General features: G+C 35.9%; 1 protein-coding gene across 1 annotated transcript in view; it reads right to left on the reverse strand.

Annotated features, from left to right (window-relative positions):
* Positions 1–19,947, reverse strand: part of LOC128240732 (low-density lipoprotein receptor-related protein 2-like) — a 165,517-nt gene that overhangs the window by 24,144 nt on the left and 121,426 nt on the right. Inside the window, exons 62-76 of the mRNA XM_052957533.1 lie at positions 19,769–19,900; positions 18,903–19,073; positions 15,873–16,093; positions 15,034–15,208; positions 12,514–12,587; positions 12,001–12,177; positions 11,586–11,642; positions 11,307–11,432; positions 5,962–6,130; positions 5,009–5,085; positions 4,669–4,794; positions 3,652–3,821; positions 3,153–3,348; positions 2,553–2,678; positions 1,654–1,791 (exon numbers count right to left, since the gene is read on the reverse strand). Of these exons, the coding sequence (XP_052813493.1) occupies positions 1,654–1,791; positions 2,553–2,678; positions 3,153–3,348; positions 3,652–3,821; positions 4,669–4,794; positions 5,009–5,085; positions 5,962–6,130; positions 11,307–11,432; positions 11,586–11,642; positions 12,001–12,177; positions 12,514–12,587; positions 15,034–15,208; positions 15,873–16,093; positions 18,903–19,073; positions 19,769–19,900 (2,135 nt within the window). The remainder of the gene's footprint in view (positions 1–1,653; positions 1,792–2,552; positions 2,679–3,152; positions 3,349–3,651; positions 3,822–4,668; positions 4,795–5,008; positions 5,086–5,961; positions 6,131–11,306; positions 11,433–11,585; positions 11,643–12,000; positions 12,178–12,513; positions 12,588–15,033; positions 15,209–15,872; positions 16,094–18,902; positions 19,074–19,768; positions 19,901–19,947) is intronic.

Here is a 19,947-nt window from a genome sequence, read left to right on the forward strand (position 1 = left end):
AATGTCTGAAATGTATGAAAGGCCCCTATACATTATTGCATAACTGAGGACAGTAGTTGCCATGCAATGTGCATTCATCAATGTCTGAAATGTATGAAAGGCCCCTATACATTATTGCATAACTGAGGACAGTAGTTGCCATGCAATGTACATTCATCAATGTCTGAAATGTATGAAAGGCCCCTATACATTATTGCATAGCTGAGGACAGAAGTTACCATGCAATGTGCATTCGTCAATGTCTGAAATGTATGAAAGACCCCTATACATTATTGCATAACTGAGGACAGAAGTTACCATGCAATGTGCATTCATTAATGTCTGAAATGTATGAAAGGCCCCTATACATTATTGCATAACTGAGGACAGTAGTTGCCATTCAATGTACATTCATCAATGTCTGAAATGTATGAAAGGCCCCTATACATTATTGCATAACTAAGGACAGTAGTTGCCATGCAATGTGCATTCATCAATGTCTGAAATGTATGAAAGACCCCTATACATTATTGCATAACTGAGGACAGAAGTTACCATGCAATGTACATTCGTCAATGTCTGAAATGTATGAAAGACCCCTATACATTATTGCATTACTGAGGACAGTAGTTGCCATGCAATGTGCATTCATCAATGTCTGAAATGTATGAAAGGCCCCTATACATTATTGCATTACTGAGGACAGTAGTTGCCATGCAATGTACATTCGTCAATGTCTGAAATGTATGAAAGGCCCCTATACATTATTGCATTACTGAGGACAGTAGAGTAGTTGCCATGCAGTGTGCATTCATCAATGTCTGAAATGTATGAAAGACCCCTATACATTATTACATAACTGAGGACAGAAGTTACCATGCAATGTACATTCGTCAATGTCTGAAATGTATGAAAGACCCCTATACATCATTGCATAGCTGATGACAGAAGTTACCATGCAATGTACATTCATCAATGTCTGAAATGTCACATAATTTATGAAATTCAATTGGTCAAACGAGGGCTACGGTTGCTTTATGAATACGTACAATAAGATTAAAAGTACACTTTAAGATTGAGCTTTTTGGTATATACTTTTTTAGCTCGAATATAGACAGCCAAAAGTTGAAATGTATCACATTCTAATTCGTTTCCTGGACAGCACTAAGTACTGGTGTCCTTGTGGACAGGCCAGGGGAAGGTTCCCCTGGTTTTGATCGTGCCAATGACCTCTCGGTGACTTAGATACAACTAGACAGCTTTTAACCACATGTCAAATCATTTTAATTAATGTATACAAATTTAGCTTAAACAGGGTTCATTAATATACGTGACGTCAAGAAAGCACAAGGCCATGCCATCAATAAACAGCTAAACTTCAAGACTCCATACTATTGAAAAGCATACAGATATTTGTTAAATATTTGCTTGACCATGTTAGGAAATAAACAGGCTAATTGTACTGATGCCGCTCAATAACGGGAAACAACGCCATGTGTCGTTTCCGTCGTTTCCGAAACACATACACCTTTTAGGGTAGATACTGCAGTAATGTCTCCTGGGAGTTTGTTATATGTGGAATGTTATGTTATAATATATATGTGGTTAAAATAAGACGTTGGTGCAGGCCTTACGAACACAATGAACAAAATAAAGTTAATTGCTGTTACAAACCTTCACAGATGGTCACATCTTTACCACTGGTTCTATAACCATGGAAACACGAGCAATAGTGACCGTCCTTGACATCTGTGCAATTTTGTTGACAACCTCCATTGTCAACGGAGCAAACGGATTCTTTTTCACTATCACCTTCAATTCAACAGGAAAAAAGTATATTTCAGTATATATAAACATTATACACAATTCTGAAATCTCCTCAAAGTTTATTACATAGAACAACCCTTTCTAGTTATACAGCTGATTCAGTTAAATCATTTTTATATTCATTAAAAGCTCTTTTTACTTACTTTAATCTTTTGTAATCCATTTCGTGATTTCGGTGAAATATGGAGTTTTATCAGAGAAATAAAAGCAGTGAAATTTGATATTTTTACTTAAACTAAGGAATGAAACTATCAACTATCAGATGCAGTTTCATCCCTTCGATCAAAATTTGTGAACAAATAAATATAGGATACATGTTTGAAGTCGAGGGGGGAGTTTATCCGGCGAGTGGCGAGCCAAGATAGCTTTCAACAGGTGTCGAATATTCCCCTCATTTCGAACCAATCTGTGTATTTAATTTATCCGACATTTTGCCACACATTTTGTCATATATATATATATATATATATGTAATTGTTGTTTCCACGTAATTCCATTTTGATTTATCCTGACTTATCTTGGAACGAACCTTTTTGAACTACATCAGTGACTATAACATGACAAAAATCCCATAATCAGGAGTCCGACACAAACTACGTGGCTCAAGTTTATCACGTATAAAGAAGTTCGTAGCTTTTCTGCCGAAAATGTTGGTCAAAACTACGGTGTTAATTTCACGATCCACACTAAAATTACCACACTGTGAATTGTTTTGCAATTGCTATGAGATCCGACACCAAACTTACCACAATTTGTCTCGTCCGTTGCATCCCCACAATCGTCCACGTGATTGCAAATTAGTGAAGCGTGAACGCACTTGCTATTTTTACACCTGAGAAAATCCAGCCCGCATTCTGTCTCTGGAATTTTACCTTTGTGGGAAAGCGAATAACATTAAATTGTATCAAAGTCATGGCAGTGTTTATCGCTATCTGTTTTGTTTAATATTCTAATTGAAGCATTGCCACTGTTACATACAACTATTTATGGTATTCAAAACTGGTCTCTATTGAAACCATAAAAGGGAATACATTGAATGACCTTTACAGCGGATGAAGTACGTCAAACACTGTAGGCTTAACTAAAGATTTATTTCAGTTAATCGAGTTCAACAAATGTGTTGACTGGTTTTTAGCAAATATAGGTTGAAATCTGAATGTGATTTCAGCATGTCAATGACACCAGTGTAACGCAACCTGGTGATGAGACAATTTACTGGTGTGAAGCCGAGACACAAATCAATGACAAAAGAATACAAACTGTTTGCAATATGATTGTTATTTAAAGGTAAACTTACAAGCATCAAACAAAATAGACATATCATTTTATTAAATGTCCGTACTTACATTTGGTATCAATATCTTCTACATCACAGTCTACGAGCTTGCCGCAGACTTGCCATTTTTGATGGCATGCGCCATGTTTGCACCGCATGTGCGTATCTGTTGGACACATGATCTGATCACATGATTCAAGAAGCTCGTCTGATTGGTCCATGCAGTCCGAATGACCATCACAAACCCAGATATGCGGAATACATTGCTGCAATCAAGTCTTTTTATTAACATCTTTTTCAAATAATGAGTGACAACGCAGTATTTCACAAAAAAAATGTTTACGTGTGTGTCAATAAGTTCATGACGCATAATGGTTTCGTGAATGATAAGATTTAATTATTATTGTAAATATAAAAAAGTAATAACAAAATGATTGAAACCAAATCGAGGGGTGAATGCGAAAAGGTTCTAAGTGACATTAAATAAAGAAGAAGATCAATGTTAAACGTTCAATGTCCAAGTTTGAATATAAAAATTTGAATTCATTGAATATTATTATATGACATACCCCATTTTTGCAGGTAAAATGTTTACTGGCACAAGGTGTCTTCTCTTTTGAACAATTTAATTCATCGGAGCCATCTGGACATTGTGGGAAACCGTCACATACATACTGTGCATCAAGGCATTGCGATATGTTGCTACACCGAAACTGGCCACTGCCACACATCATTGTGTCTACAAGGTAGAGGAATTTTATGCATATTTCATTGTTTTAATTACTATTTCTGGACATTCAGGTGGGAGTGATATACTTTTTTTAATTTAACTAGTTTTCTAAGATCAGAGAGAAATAGTTTTATCCGGATTAGCTAGACTAGTTGAAGTACATGGCACTTTATTTTAAAGGAGGAGCTAACATTGACCTTAAAGCTGCACTCTTTTGAGCCAATGTCTGGAAACCAGTGACATAAAACTGCTGACAAAAGATCTTCACATTTACGTTCAAAATATAATGTTCTAAAGTTAAAAGCGTAGCTAACGCTTAAGGAATCGAATCAAATTTATTTATTCATTCATTGACTTTTTTAGTCAAATAGCACTGTCAGTAAACAAACCTAGTCAGTCAAGAAAAATGCATAGTGCTTGCATTGTGTTTCAATGATTAGTAACATGTTATAGATAAAGGGAAACACTATATTATATCACAAAAATACCAAGTACATTGAAAGTAAAGTACAGGTACTAAAGTATGCCCAATGCACTGAATAATACTGTATGAACTTGTGTACACCCTTGACCATATAAATAGACGCCAGGATCACCTTTGTTTTGGTACTGACAGACCAAGGGGCAAGGGAGATAATTTGTATTGCGAGATATATGGGCTCGAGTTTGGGTTCTCTCAATTGATACAAAATGTTTCCTTAGAAGCAAATCATTGGCTTACACAACGAAAACACGATGTTAAAGAATATCAATTTGTAACATGGTTTACAAACGTTGACATGCTTTTTCATCCCAGTAATTTAACTAATACAAATTTCTAAAGTAAACCACTGCACAATCCAAATGTTTAACATACTTGCACATGTTATTTCATCCGAGTTATCTCCACAATCGTTGTCATGGTCACATAACCATTTCCGTCGAACACATTTCTCGTTGCTACATCGTACTTCCGTTTCTGAGCACTTCCGGTATAAAGGTGCTGCATATAAAATTAATCATCACCATTATTGTTTTAATTCAGTAAGAAATAAAAACCATTGTTTCAATGTTTAACTGAAAGTTTCATACACTTGTTATTTGGAAAATCACTAGAAATTGAATTTTATGAATAAGAAATAATGTAACGTTCGGTTTGAAAAAATGACGTATTTTAATAATTTACACCAATTAATCATTTTAAAAGAAATACATACCGCACATATCAATGTCCTCATCACTATGGTCCCCACAATCGTTGTCAAAATCACACATCCATCTCTTGGGTACACACCTGCATAAATTGAGTTTCAATAAAAAATGGTGTAAGCATCATGGCAGAGAAGTGGTAATCGTATCGTTTCGAATAAAGACAATACAATGGTATACACAACCCCTAGTGCGACACAAACTGTTTCGGATCATTATTAACTTCGTTGACAGGAATAACTTTTTTAGACAGAATGTAACCTCAAACAAAATCCATGCTGACAAACATTCCAAATGTTGCACTGCTTCATGTGATCAATTATTACTTTTAGGAATTCTGTACGTCAAATGATGCACTTCTTCATATGATCAATATAGTTACTGTAAGAAGATTTGTACGTCGATTGGTGCACTGTCATATGATCAATAGTTACTGTAATAAGATCTGTACGTCGATTGGTGCACTGTCATATGATCAATAATTACTGTAATAAGATCTGTAAGTCAAATGGTGCACTGTCATATGATCAATAGTTACTGTAAGAAGTTCTGTACGTCAAATGTTGCACTTCTTCTTATGATCAAGTGTTACTTTAAGGAGTTATGTGCTTCAAATGTTGCACTACTTTATATGGTAAAGTGTTACTGTCAGAAGTTCTGTACGTCAAATGTTGCACTACCTTATATGATGAAGCTTTATTGCAATGAATAAACCTTGAGAAGCAGAAATGGTTGTTATTGCCAACACAAATAAGGAAATATTGCGTCACGGTGTCCCAAAGCTTAAATAAAATGGCGGCGCCCACTTCCTAACTACTAGCTGTGATATGTTAATTTACGAAATTTGAAACAATGGCGTAATGTGATTATGTAGAATTTATTATTCTCACATTTACTAAGTACAAAGAAAGTCACTTGTTGGATGACATTTGGGACACTGGAGTATATTGCCTCCTCTTACCTTTTATTTTTACACTGAAAGTCTCCAGTGGGATGGCATTTGGGACACTGGCTTATCTCCTCGTCCGAATTATCTCGACAATCATCCCGCCCATTACATCTCAACCAGTCAGGGATACATCGGTAGTTTGCCTCGCACTTCCACCAGCCTTGCTTACATGTTCGATTTTCTGAAATAATCCTTCAGCTGAATTTAACTTAAAGTATATAATCCCTACCTTTTGATTTGATTGTATGTATGCTTACCTTTTTTCTTTCTTGAATAAGTATATATACAAGGTATTATAGGTGTGTAATACATGTTACATGAAGCTTCCTTTGTCACTGTATCGATTTTAATTGACACTCTTATTCAAAATCAGTACAAACACATGTGAAGCACACATAATTGTTCAGTGATAAACCTTTAACTACTTATAAAAAATGCATTTATGGAAAATATAAATTACTGATAACAAGATTTTACCCGTATATTTAATTGCTGAATACGCAAAAATATTAAATGATGTGTGGGTGCAAATAGATTTACTGTGATCTACTATCTTCTCACAAGGTAGACATACTGTTTTCTGTACCTTACTTTCAAATTATGCTCGGAATCCTTCTAAGAAGCCATCGATTTCGACATTCATTCTTCCGTGTTGGTACGTATAACAATTGTTTTAATTGTGGTAAATCGTTTTTGGGAGTAAGAGTGCATCTTTAAGTATTAAACTAAGATAGTGATCAGAAGTTTCCATTAGCAAGGATGTTAACAATGACCGAAAATGTATGGAAAATAAAGTAATTGCCGTGTTTAGTAATTGTTACATATTAAAGCTTTCAAATGTGGTCGACCGAAGGAAAGATACGGTCCAAAAATATATTTACAGATCTTTATATATCCAGTCTCTATTTCAACAACGGGAATAACTAAATTAACATGTTCTTTTAATTCGTATTATATAGGTTTCATTGTAGGAATAATGTGATGGTATTTTCAGACCTACTAACTATCTTTTGATCTCATAACGAAATCAAATCAGATTTTATCAATACATTAACTACTTTATCTCAATATGGACGTATATGATAAAGGAGTATTTGATGTGTTTTTAATTGCTTTTATATATGACCGTTATAACGTATTGGTTAAAGATGTGTACATAGCATCGTTAAGTGCATGTTCAAGTGATTACTGGTACCCATGAGTTCGACAAAGACGCATATATCTTTGCCAACAACGATTTAACTTCAAAATAACTTGAAACAAACCACAGCAATCAATACAAAACAAGCAATAATGACATATAGACCCAATTGTGTAACCAATATATGCATGAAACATTGAAAGAAATATCGACAGTGATACAGAAAGGTGCATTTTAAGAAATATATTTACCTATTACAGTTTTGTGTTAAGAATTATTCCAAAATATGCTACATTGCACGTGCAAGGGCGAGACCAACAATGGCTTGCAGGGTTTGCTCTTAAAGTTTATCGTAATTCACTACTTCGAAAATATATTTTGTTTCATTTGAACAAAACTATCTGATCACTGAGAGAAGTTGACAGCAATGAAATTTTCCTGATGTTTGAAGCTGAATGTTCGAACATTTGCTTTCATACAAAACAAATTACAGACAAAAACAACTGTTCGAACATAAATAAATTTTTATATCATCGTTCAAATGTATTTTGAACTGTTAACCGTTGTAGTACGTAAAATAAGCTTCCTGGAGAATTCACACAACAATTTACAGATAGATCAGATATTTTTTACCCCACCCACACCTCAAAATGTGTCAACAAACTAGCGTGGCATTTACTCTTTATCTGGAAAACAAACATTTTAAAGCGAAACAGACTGGTTTCTGACAGTAAGATGACTGAATATTAGCTTACTATAAAAACACGCGTACATTCAGTCTTAAACTAAGAAGAATGGTTAAAATCCAATGAGTATCCACATTTGTTTTACTAACACATTTGACCTTCCAAATTTTCTTTCTTTAAATAGCGGCGTAGTAATTTGGTTATGTATTCATACCCATCTTAAAATAAAAAGTGTTTTCATTATTTTTTGGAACATATGTGCACTAATAATACTTCAGTGTTTACTGTTCATGAAGCTTTGCAATAAAAAACGAGCGAATATTAAGCTATAAGAATGAATAGCAGAGATCGTGATCGTGATCATTCGCCACTCGTGAAAATATGTTTTTCTATGACACTCGTGAAATAAAATACGATCTTACACTGAAATAAACAAATATCCTCTATATGTTTATCACTCTCGTTGGTATGACTTTACGAGACAGTGTGTTCTTGTGTTGTGGGTGAAACCGGAGCACCCGGAGTAAACCTGCTTGTCCGGCTTGGTGACCACACACCAAACTCACATGCGCCCAAGCCGGAAATCGAACCCAGGTCTCGGAGGTGAGAAGAGAGTGTGCTGATCACTGCGCTAACCAGACAACCCAACTCGATAGATTGATGGATGGACGGACGGACGGACGGACGGACGGACGGATGGATGGATGGATAGATAGATATATAGGTAGATAGATTAGAATGCTTTGGATACATACGTGCGTTACTAAAGACTGAATTCAGTGTGACAAATATAACACAGGATAGCAAATTAAAGTTATTCAACTTATTTCCAATGGTGTCCTTATGACAAATATAATTATTTGCCAAGATCTCAGATGTTAGCTATTTAAGTTAGGTGTTCTTATACAAATAAATAACATACTCTGGCTAGTTTAAGAATGATTCAATGTTTGAGGTTATAATTTTTGTTACAGTTATAATGCAACGAACTGGAAAAAAGACATTTGACACTCTTACATAATAAGACAACACATATTTGAACTAATATGCAAGCTTAAAATCTAAATGAATAACAATTAATAAAATATGAAATCTTCCAATTCTTCACACCTCTTACCAACAATCAGATGTGATTTCACTTCTTTTTTTTAAAAAAAAATCTTATTTTTCAAGTCTTTTAACTTTTTTTGTAGACTGTTCCAGTCCTGGATTGCTTGGAAAAAGAAAGTATTTAAGATTATAAGTATCTTCCATGGCCGAGAGTGTAAGATAGGTTCATTCCGACCCGAGCGTAGGGTGTTTTGCGGAAACGAGGTTTACCGAGTTTCCGCAAAACACCCTGCGCGAGGGTCGGGATGAACCTATCTTACACAAGCGGCTATGGTAAATGCTTTTTCTCCCACCTCAGTTAAACAAAAATAAGTAAAAATGTATATTTTGCTGGAACTCTATTGTGCTTATTGAAAATAATTGCGTAAGGATATGCGATAGCACGTGGTTGTCATGGATATGCGCGCAGTGATCGTGTTAATGTTAATAGTCAAATCGGTCTTTTTAAAAAGTTCTTAGGAGAATGAAGCATTATTTCTTGAATGGTGCATGAAAACTGTTTTATGGTGACATTTGAAGCGAGAAATAATTAATTAGCGTTCTAAATAGTACCATACGACAAGATTTCCTTGATGCTACTGACGACAGTCTTCAACAAGGGAGGTAATTACAATGTGGTGAGTATTAAAAAGGAGTTCCATACGGGCATTTTATCTTCGCCCGTGGGCAAGATAAGAATATCTAGCATGGTTAAATTATTGGATCTACTTATCTGAGGTGGGAGAAAAAGCTGTCAGCCTGTGGCACTTTAAAATTACCAGCACTATATATATATATTTCTACTGTTCTAGGAATGTGTGGATGAATTGGTATAGCACTATTGAAACTTCTAGCAACTGTAGTAACTATAGATTATTTAAAAAACGATTTTGGACTGGAGAGTGTTTTAATAGCTGCTCCTTACAAATTATTAAAGTTTATGTTTAAGTTCCGAACTAGAAACCATCGCCTTCCAATCGAAATCGGTAGCTGGACTGGACTTAATGTATTTTCAAGAAAGTGTCCGTTGTGCCAAGCTACCAGCAGTATACGAGACGAGTACCACTATCTACTTGAATGCAGTGCACTGAACGATAGCAGACAGCAATTTATCGATATGTAAGAAATACTATGTAAATCCCTATGAAATAAAATATATCTTTAATGTGTTTAGGTAACAATCAATTAAGCAAATATAAAAAGTTATGCCAATTTGTTAAAGAAATATTAAATACGTTTTAGGACTGTCAATACATTTATACTTACATGCGAACAGCATGAAGAGTTACTTAAATCTTATTGATAACACAAATGTTTGTTTAACGCATTGTTAAACATTTGTCTCTCCCATTAAATTTTGCTTTGTTGTTGTGCATATTGCATGTTTTTTTTTTAGATTTTCTTCTCGTTTAAAATAGCCTCGTTTCTTATTATCTTTCTTTGTCTTATATCCTCATTCTGTCATGAACTGGGTTCTTTGAATAAACTTTGAATTTGATGAGACTAGAGTAAAATTTTCATTTAATATTCAAGATTTTATGTACATGGTTTAGTCTAAGTTGCTTTACCTATTCTTTATATTAAGCCATCCAAGATCACTGAATGCCGAGGCTTTCAGGGAAGTCCTACAATCATATCCATAAATAAATATGACAACTTTGTTCTGAGTGACCTGTTATCTATTCTTGAATTGTTTAGATATACCACTGTACCAAGATGTCGTTGCATAGTCAAAATGACATTTTATAAAGGAATTACATAACATTCTTCTTAGATTCATATCTTAAAAAACAGTGTTGTCTTTATAAAAATCAACCTAGAATTAACTTTACTGTCAATATTGTTAAGATAGATGCAGCAGTTAGATCATTGTCCATCATACTTCCAATATATTTAACAGATTGTTGAGGTTTTATGATATGACCACTGCAGTTTACATTGAAGCTTTTGTTAGTTTCCGTTTAGAACCAAATAAAATAATTCTGTTTTTCCAAGATGCAAAGACATGTTCCTTGCCAAGTATATTACTAATAACAGAAGGATCTTTGTGTGAGAAAAGGATAGCATCTGCATATAATATTGATTAATACATGAAATTATGTAATCAAATAAAAACAATGAAAACAGAAGTGTTGTTAAACAAAGCTAGCATGGGCACAGGTAATAGAAAACGTTAACTATTGAACATATTTAATTAATGTATTCTGATTTAACGTGTAGAATGTAGTGTGCTTTCATTTCGCCAAAACAAACTCTCGCGAAAAATCTCTAACAGGCTGTATAAAATATCTGCCTAAATGCATGGCATAATATCCACCAAAATACGAGTATATATACCGGTGCCTTGAAATTATGCCAGTATGCATAAGGGCGAAATATTGCGATTTGATAAGTTTTCATGTTTCAAACTGTTCCACGCTCATCAATTCAAAAATACTTACGGCAATGAAATTCTGCTTTTTCATCGCTGTTGTCTCCGCAATCATCGTCAAAGTCACACTGGTATGAAAGAGGTATACAGCGTCCATTGTCACAGCTGAACTTGTCGTCCTCACATTTTCGTTTTCCTGTCCAAATAAAAAAATATTTGGATCATTAACGTCACATGTTGTATTTCATATATTGACCTCTGCACTATTGTTAACAAGGAGTTCGTTGTTAAAACACCTTAACAAAATATGCTTGATATCCTGAAAGTGTTTGTTTTGAACAATACGTACGACATGATTTTTCATCACTGTTATCCCCACAATCGTCTGCTTCGTCACATTTCCATCCTGCAAATATTAAATAATGACCCGATTCATAAGAGTTGCATTATGGTTTCGGAGCCAAATTATAAAAACGAACTGAATTACAAACAACCACTTCATAAACCTCGAATAAATAGTAAATCACAAGCGGATTTAAGGGAGCCGCGCACGAGGCAACCCGCCCCCTCTGAATGTGTCTGTAAACTGTTTTGTGTCAATATCAGAAGAAATAGTAACTGAAATATTTCAGAGGAGGATCCTTTTACACCTTTAAATGTTTTAACTATATTTATACGGTTATTGGGGAGAAAGCGGACATAAACAGTTGCGTCTCCAAATGCACCCACTTCCAATCTTGGATCCACCTCCGACGATTACTTACCGTCAGGAATACATTTATGGTTATGGCACTGAAACTCCCATGATTTACATGTGTGGTCCTCACACCCTTCTTCGTCGGAATGATCCCCGCAGTTATCCACTGTGTCACATACTTGGAAGTCATACACACATTTACCGTTTCTGCAAGGGTACTGGCCAGGGGAACACTTCACTGCAGCTGAACCCGAAAAGTAAACCATTGTTATTATTGTTTAGTATGCATATTTGTATCCTCTTACAGTTTTTGTTTATTTATTATAAACGTTTGTTTCAAGCAATAGCTAGAGACATGTGCTATTCGAAAACAGATTACCTTTTAAATATGAATAGTGCTTTACATTGATTTACTTGCAACTTTCTGTTACGAAAAACAAACGTTATAACGTGTCGATGAAAGCTGACTTTACTGCATTTTTCGTTTGTCTTTTTTACTGATTATTTTCACTTATTTTTTTTTAGTTTATTTGAATTAAATACTGACGACATGTTTGGTTCATTTGCCTTTGATACTTACGACATGTTTTTGGTTCGTCGCTTTTGTCTCTACAGTCATACGTTCCATCACACTTCCAGACACGAGGGATACATCTACAAGTTGACAAACGAGAATGAAACTCATAGGTCCTGTATGAGAAATTAAATTTTCTTTTGATGGCGATGACCGAGTGGTAAATGTATCGGTGGTGCTGACCAATTGGTCAGTGTATCGGTGGCGATGACCGAGTGATAAGTGTATCGGTGATGCTGACCAATTGGTCAGTGTATCGGTGGCGATGGCCGAGTGATAAGTGTATCGGTGGTGCTGACCAATTGGTCAGTGTATCGGTGGCGATGACAGAGTGATAAGTGTATCGGTGGTGATGATCGAGTGGTCAGTGTATCAGTGGTGATGACCGAGTGGTCAGTATATCGATCAAGTGGTCAGTTTATCGGTGATGATGACCTGTGGTCAGTGTAGCTGTTGTGATGTCAAAGTGGTCTTGGCATCGGTGGTGATGACCGGGTGGTTAGTGTATCGGTTGTGCTGACCGTGTTGTCAGGTTAGTGTATCGGTTGTGATGGCCGAGTGGTCAGTGTATCGGTTGTGATAACCGAGTGGTCAGTGTTTCGGTTGTGCTGTCCAAATGGACACTGTATCTGTTGTGCTGTCCGAGTGGTCCTTGTATCGGTTGTGATGACTGAGTGGTCAGTGTATCGGTTGTGTTGACCGAGTGGTCAGTGTATCTGCTGTACTGTCTGAGTGATTAGTGTATCGGTTATGCTGACCGAGTGGTCAAGGTTTCGGTTGTACTGTCCGAGTAGTCATTGTATCGGTTGTGACGACCGAGTGGTCAGTGCAAAGGTTGTGCTGACCGAGTGGTCAGTGTATCGGTTGTGATGACCAAATGGTCAGTGTGAAGGTTGTGATGACCGAGTGGTCAGTGTAAAGGTTGAACCTACAGATTGGTCAGTGTGTCGGTTGTGATGACCGAGTGGTCAGTGTAACGGTGGTGATGATCAAGTGGTCAGTTTATCAATGGTGATTACCGATTGATCAGTGTATCGGTAGTGATGACCGAGTGGTCAGTGTATCGGTGGTGATGACCGAGTGGTCGGTGTATCGGTTGTGATGACCAAATGGTCAGTGTGAAGGTTGTGATGACCGAGTGGTCAGTGTAAAGGTTGTACCTACAGAGTGATCAGTGTGTCGGTGGTTATGACCGATGATCAGTGTGTCGGTGGTGATGACCGATGATCAGTGTGTCGGTGGTGATGACCAATGATCAGTGTGTCGGTGGTTATGACCGATGATCAGTGTGTCGGTGGTGATGACCAATGATCAGTGTGTCGGTGGTTATGACCAATGATCAGTGTGTCGGTGGTTATGACCAATGATCAGTGTGTCGGTGGTGATGACCGATGATCAGTGTGTCGGTGGTGATGACCAATGATCAGTGTGTCGGTAGTGATGACCAATGATCAGTGTGTCGGTGGGGATGACCGATGATCAGTGTGTCGGTAGTGATGACCAATGATCAGTGTGTCGGTAGTGATGACCAATGATCAGTGTGTCGGTAGTGATGACCAATGATCAGTGTGTCGGTAGTGATGACCAATGATCAGTGTGTCGGTAGTGATGACCAATGATCAGTGTGTCGGTAGTGATGACCAATGATCAGTGTGTCGGTGGTGATGACCAATGATCAGTGTGTCGGTAGTGATGACCAATGATCAGTGTGTCGGTGGGGATGACCGATGATCAGTGTGTCGGTGGTGATGACCAATGATCAGTGTGTCGGTAGTGATGACCAATGATCAGTGTGTCGGTGGTTATGACCAATGATCAGTGTGTCGGTGGTTATGACCAATGATCAGTGTGTCGGTGGTGATGACCGATGATCAGTGTGTCGGTGGTGATGACCAATGATCAGTGTGTCGGTAGTGATGACCAATGATCAGTGTGTCGGTGGGGATGACCGATGATCAGTGTGTCGGTAGTGATGACCGATGATCAGTGTGTCGGTGGTGATGACCGATGATCAGTGTGTCGGTGGTTATGACCAATGATCAGTATGTCGGTAGTGATGACCGATGATCAGCATGTCGGTGGTGATGACCGATGGTCAGTGTATCAGTGCAGATGACCGATGGTCACTATATTGGGTGTGATGATCGAGAGTTCAGTGTTTAGTTTCTCAAAGTACTAGAATCAATTCCCTTTCGGAGGCACGTCGATATTATAAATCAAATATGGCCATTGCATCTTATTCGCATGTTGGCATGATAGCTGATGTTGAAAATGCTAATGTGTGTGGTTGGAAAGGGTTATGATTAAAAACTGCGTCTTGATCCGGGAGGTTGCATTTCAATGGAATACTGCCGTATTGGACTGGAGTGAAATACCGATTGTCGAAGTTTGCGACATGAATTGCATGGGTCTATCATAATAACAAAATAACGATTTCATTTAAGTACCTTATCTTGCCCTCTGCCTCAACATTTGTTAGGCTATTATTGCATAACCCATTACTATATGAACTATAAAATTCACTACCTTTCGTCCCTTGGACCACACAGAAACTGCGTGGTTGAACAGTTGGAGGTACAAGTTTTGTTGTCATTTTGCAGGACAAAGTCGTTTGGGCATGCGCAAGTGTAGTTTTGTCCACCTTCCGCTATCAAGCACAAATGGCTGCACCCGCCGTTGTTATCACCACATGGATTCTTGCCTGGATTTGTTATTGTTAAATTTATGTTATAATCATAAAGTAGCGCACGCTTGTGAGCCAGGCAATGATAAAACTAATTGTCGCCGGTTGATCATCAACATTTGACCTCTTTAAATATTTACCCATATCCCGCGAATGGTAATATATCATTGTTGAAAAATGACATGACAGCATTTCAACATACAACCTTGATCAAAGCAGTCGCTGAAAACTGATCAAAAGCAAATATTGATCCGTCCTCTGTTGAGAAATGAGCCCCGGGGTCAATATTTAACGGGGTCAAAATTTAATGTTACACCGGCAGAACTTTACAATCCCCAACACGGCACCCATCAACTTTGTGATTTATTATTTTTTGAAGGCTATACATCTTGCGCATATTTCGCAAATATCTTTGATATCACAGTTTACATGTAATATAGTTGCATTCCTATTGTTCAGAACTACCATCAACTACAATTCTCATACAATGGAAACCCATGGACAGGCGAGTATCCAACATCGACTATAAGATGCGCCGTGCAGTTAATATCAAAATACAGTTCACCAATACATATTGGGGTAGCCACCTTTAAACGTTAACAGGAGAACGTAAGCGTTTAATCAGATTTAACTTTCATCAATAAAAAAGAAGAAAATATGAACATTAATTCAAATATTAAACCTGGCTTTTGTTTAAGTGGATGGTAGACATGTATATCCATAGGTCTGTGTGTGGTGTTCAATAGGACAGTCAAATTTTCCCCTGTGTATTTGTTACACTTCTCGATCGTGAGGTGATTCCAATCAGACCAGTATAGCCAGTCCTCAAATACAGCAATTGCAAACGGGTGAGGTGTATTTCTTCTGACTAAGTGACGGTTAGATCCATCTGCATCTGCAAACCTACAATTTAATATATGCTTTCCGGTAATTTATAAAGATTTATCCGATTAAAAAATTATGTTTCATTGCCTCAAACATTGAAATTATATTTTTGTAATTTTCACTGCTTTGAAATGTTAGCCCGTTTTTAATTTCAATTCAAACAGCAGGTTGTACAAGGCGTGCACACAATTTCAACCACGTTGAAAGATACACATTCACTTATAAACTAAACAGTCAATACATAACACATTCATTTGCATAACTTCAGTATATAGCAGATCCATCTGCATATCTACAATATATAACAGATCCATCTGCATATCTACAATTAATAACAGATCCATCTGCATATAAACAATATATGCCATATCTCTCTGCATATCTACAATATATAACATATCCATCTGCATATATACACGATATAACAGATCCATCTGCATATCTACAATATATAACAGATCCATCTGCATATATACAATATAGAACAGATCCATCTGCATATATACAATAAATAACATATCCTTCTGCATATCTACAATATAAAACATATCCATCTGCATATCTAAAATATATAACGGATCCATCTGCATATCTATAATATATAACAGATCCATCTGCATATATATAAAATATCCTTCTGCATATCTACAATATATAACAGTTCCATCTGCATATCTATAATATATAACATATCCATCTGCATATCTACAATATATGCCATATATATCTGCATATCTACAATATATAACAGATCCATCTGCATATCTACAATTTATAACAGATCCATCTGCATATCAACAATATATGCCATATCTTTCTGCATATATACAATATATAACAGATCAATCTGCATATCTACAATATATAATATATCCATCTGCATATATACAATATATAACAGATATATCTGCATATCTACAATAAATAAAAGATCCATCTGCATATATACAATATAGAACAGATCCATCTGCATATATACAATAAATAACATATCCTTCTGCATATCTACAATATAAAACAGATCCATCTGCATATCTCAAATATATAACAGATCCATCTGCATATCTATAATATATAGCAGATCCATCTGCATATATATATATATATATAACATATCCTTCTGCATATCTACAATATATAACAGTTCCATCTGCATATCTATAATATATAATATATATATAATAAATAACATATCCTTCTGCATATCTACAAAATAAAACAGATCCATCTGCAAATCTATAATATATAACAGATCCATCTGCATATCTACAATATAAAACAGATCCATCTGCATATCTACAATTAATAAAAGTTCGTTCAGCATATATACAATGTAAAACAGATCCATCTGCATATCTTCAATAAATAAAAGATCCATCTGCATATCTTCAATTTAAAACAGATCCATCCGCATATCTACAATATATAACAGATCCATCTGCATATCTACAATATATAGCAGATCCATCTGCATATATACAATATATAACAGATCCATCTGCATATCTATAATATATAACAGATCCATCTGCATATATACAATATATAACGGATCCATATGCATATCTACAATAAATAGCAGATCCATCTGCATATCTATAATATATAACAGATCCATCTGCATATATACAATACATAACGGATCCATCTGCATATCTACAATATATAACAGATCCATCTGCATATCTATAATATATAACAGATCCATCTGCATATCTACGATAAATAACAGATCGATCTGCATATATAAAGTATATAACAGATCCATCTGCATACCTACAATATATAGCAGATCCATCTGCATATATACAATATATAACAGATCCATCTGCATATCTACAATATATAACATATCTATCTGCATATCTACGATATATAACAGATCCATCTGCATATAAACAATATATAACAGCTCCATCTGCATATCTACAATATATAGCAGATCCATCTGCATATATATAATATATAATAGATCCATCTGCCTACCAACAATATAATTTTTTTCGGATATATTCGCCTAAATGTGCATACCTACAGTATTAACGTCAATGTTAGATCCATCTATATCTGCATAGGTATAGTTTGTTATACGATTTCCAATGTTTTATAGAGAAACAGAAATAAAAGCTCACTGTTTTTAAATTTTAGTTCGATCTCAATGCTTAATCAAACGTCAGCTTACACAGGACCGGGACACAATTTCAACGTTATTTCAGAAATGATGATACGTTCGTATACAATTTGGCGCGCTTTTTCGAAAAACGTCATTGTATACCCATTTCAGGCATCAAATAAACAAACAAGAAACAATGCTGGTTTCAGTGGTGCTTACTCGGCGGAATGTTTATGTACGATCTTACAGTGAAGCATAACACTATCTTTATATAAAACGATTTCTCTTGTACAAATCTTAGTACCTTAGTGGACAGGGGAAGTTACATGTAGTTATACCTTTTCTTATCAAAATTGTGAACGTTATCTAAAGACATCTAGGGCTTCTAAGGATGCTATGTTCTGTCAGATAATTTCGTTCGATTTTAGAAATAAGTGTCTTACGACAAGAACATTTAGCGAGATTACTCAACCACCTCCATGGCACCGTTTCAAAAAGAATATCGGACGGTATAAGTTCGTAAACATCCAAGCGCACCTTTCAAGATATGTAACGTAAGAACATTTACCGTAAATATTCTGCTTGGGTTTCCCTGAGCACTCTAAAGAACCTTACGGTTTACGACTTAGATATCTCATTGAAACAGGACCCACAGTTAGAGGACTAAGATTGAATACAATCCCTGAAATGTTAAGTTGTAAGTGAAATACGTACTCTATCCAATCTAAATGAGCATCCGCCCACCAGATGCGACCTGTTTCGTAATCCAGGGTAAGAGCGTTAGGCCAGCCTAGTTTTTTGGTGATCAGTTTGATCGGGCCCCCTCCGTCCATTGCCATTCTTCCGATGTATGAGTCGCGTGTCCAGTCACTCCAGTAAACATATCTGAAAACAAAACGACCGAAATCATTTGTCAACGTTCAATCAAGGGGAATAACTAGGATATTTACATGGCCACCTTTTCAAGGTCATTTATCAGAAGTAGTCAAAATAAACACTTGGATAAATAGAGCATGTGCTATTATTTATTAATAAAATAGTTTCGTATTGGTCAATTGAATAGTTTATCCAGCGTCACGTTAATTATTAAGCCGAGCTATGGGCCTCAATACAGAAAAGCATATCGTAATTGAGTATTTTTTCATTGTTTCATGTGAGTTAAATGGCGTCTAAATACCAACAGCCAGACTTCATATTGACTTGCACGAGGACACACCCGACTTCATAGCTTTACATTTAATATATCAGCTGTGAAATATTTTTAATCGTTTGGACCAAATATTTCGAGAATGTTGAAGCATAACCTATTTCAATTCAAATATCTTTCCCTTTTCTACGAGCTACTACAGAGAGTCTTTGTACGCTTTAAACTGTTCCTTTTATACGAGTTACAGTAGCGATACAATACGCGTCAACCTTTCTATTTTCTGTCGTTGTGATTTATTTTTGTCATACAAACTATTTTTCTTTATGTCTCAATTTCTTGTGCTGTCCTTTTAATATGCTCATTTTTCTATTTTTATATCTAGAAATTATAAACTGATATTCATAATAGAGAATGTTTAAAGCAACTTACTTACCCATTAAACGGATTGACAGCAAGTGCTCTCGGCCTTTTGACAAAGGTTTTCTTCAGCAAGGTTTTCATATGTGTTCCATTCAAGTTTGACACCAGGACAGAAATTCTTTTTGCGTCAATCCAATACAGCTTTCTGCAAAATTGAGTAAATACAAGGATGAAATGCTGTAAGCATATTAC

Source organism: Mya arenaria, chromosome 7 (assembly GCF_026914265.1).
Source record: "Mya arenaria isolate MELC-2E11 chromosome 7, ASM2691426v1".
Taxonomy (NCBI): Eukaryota; Metazoa; Mollusca; class Bivalvia; order Myida; family Myidae; genus Mya; species Mya arenaria.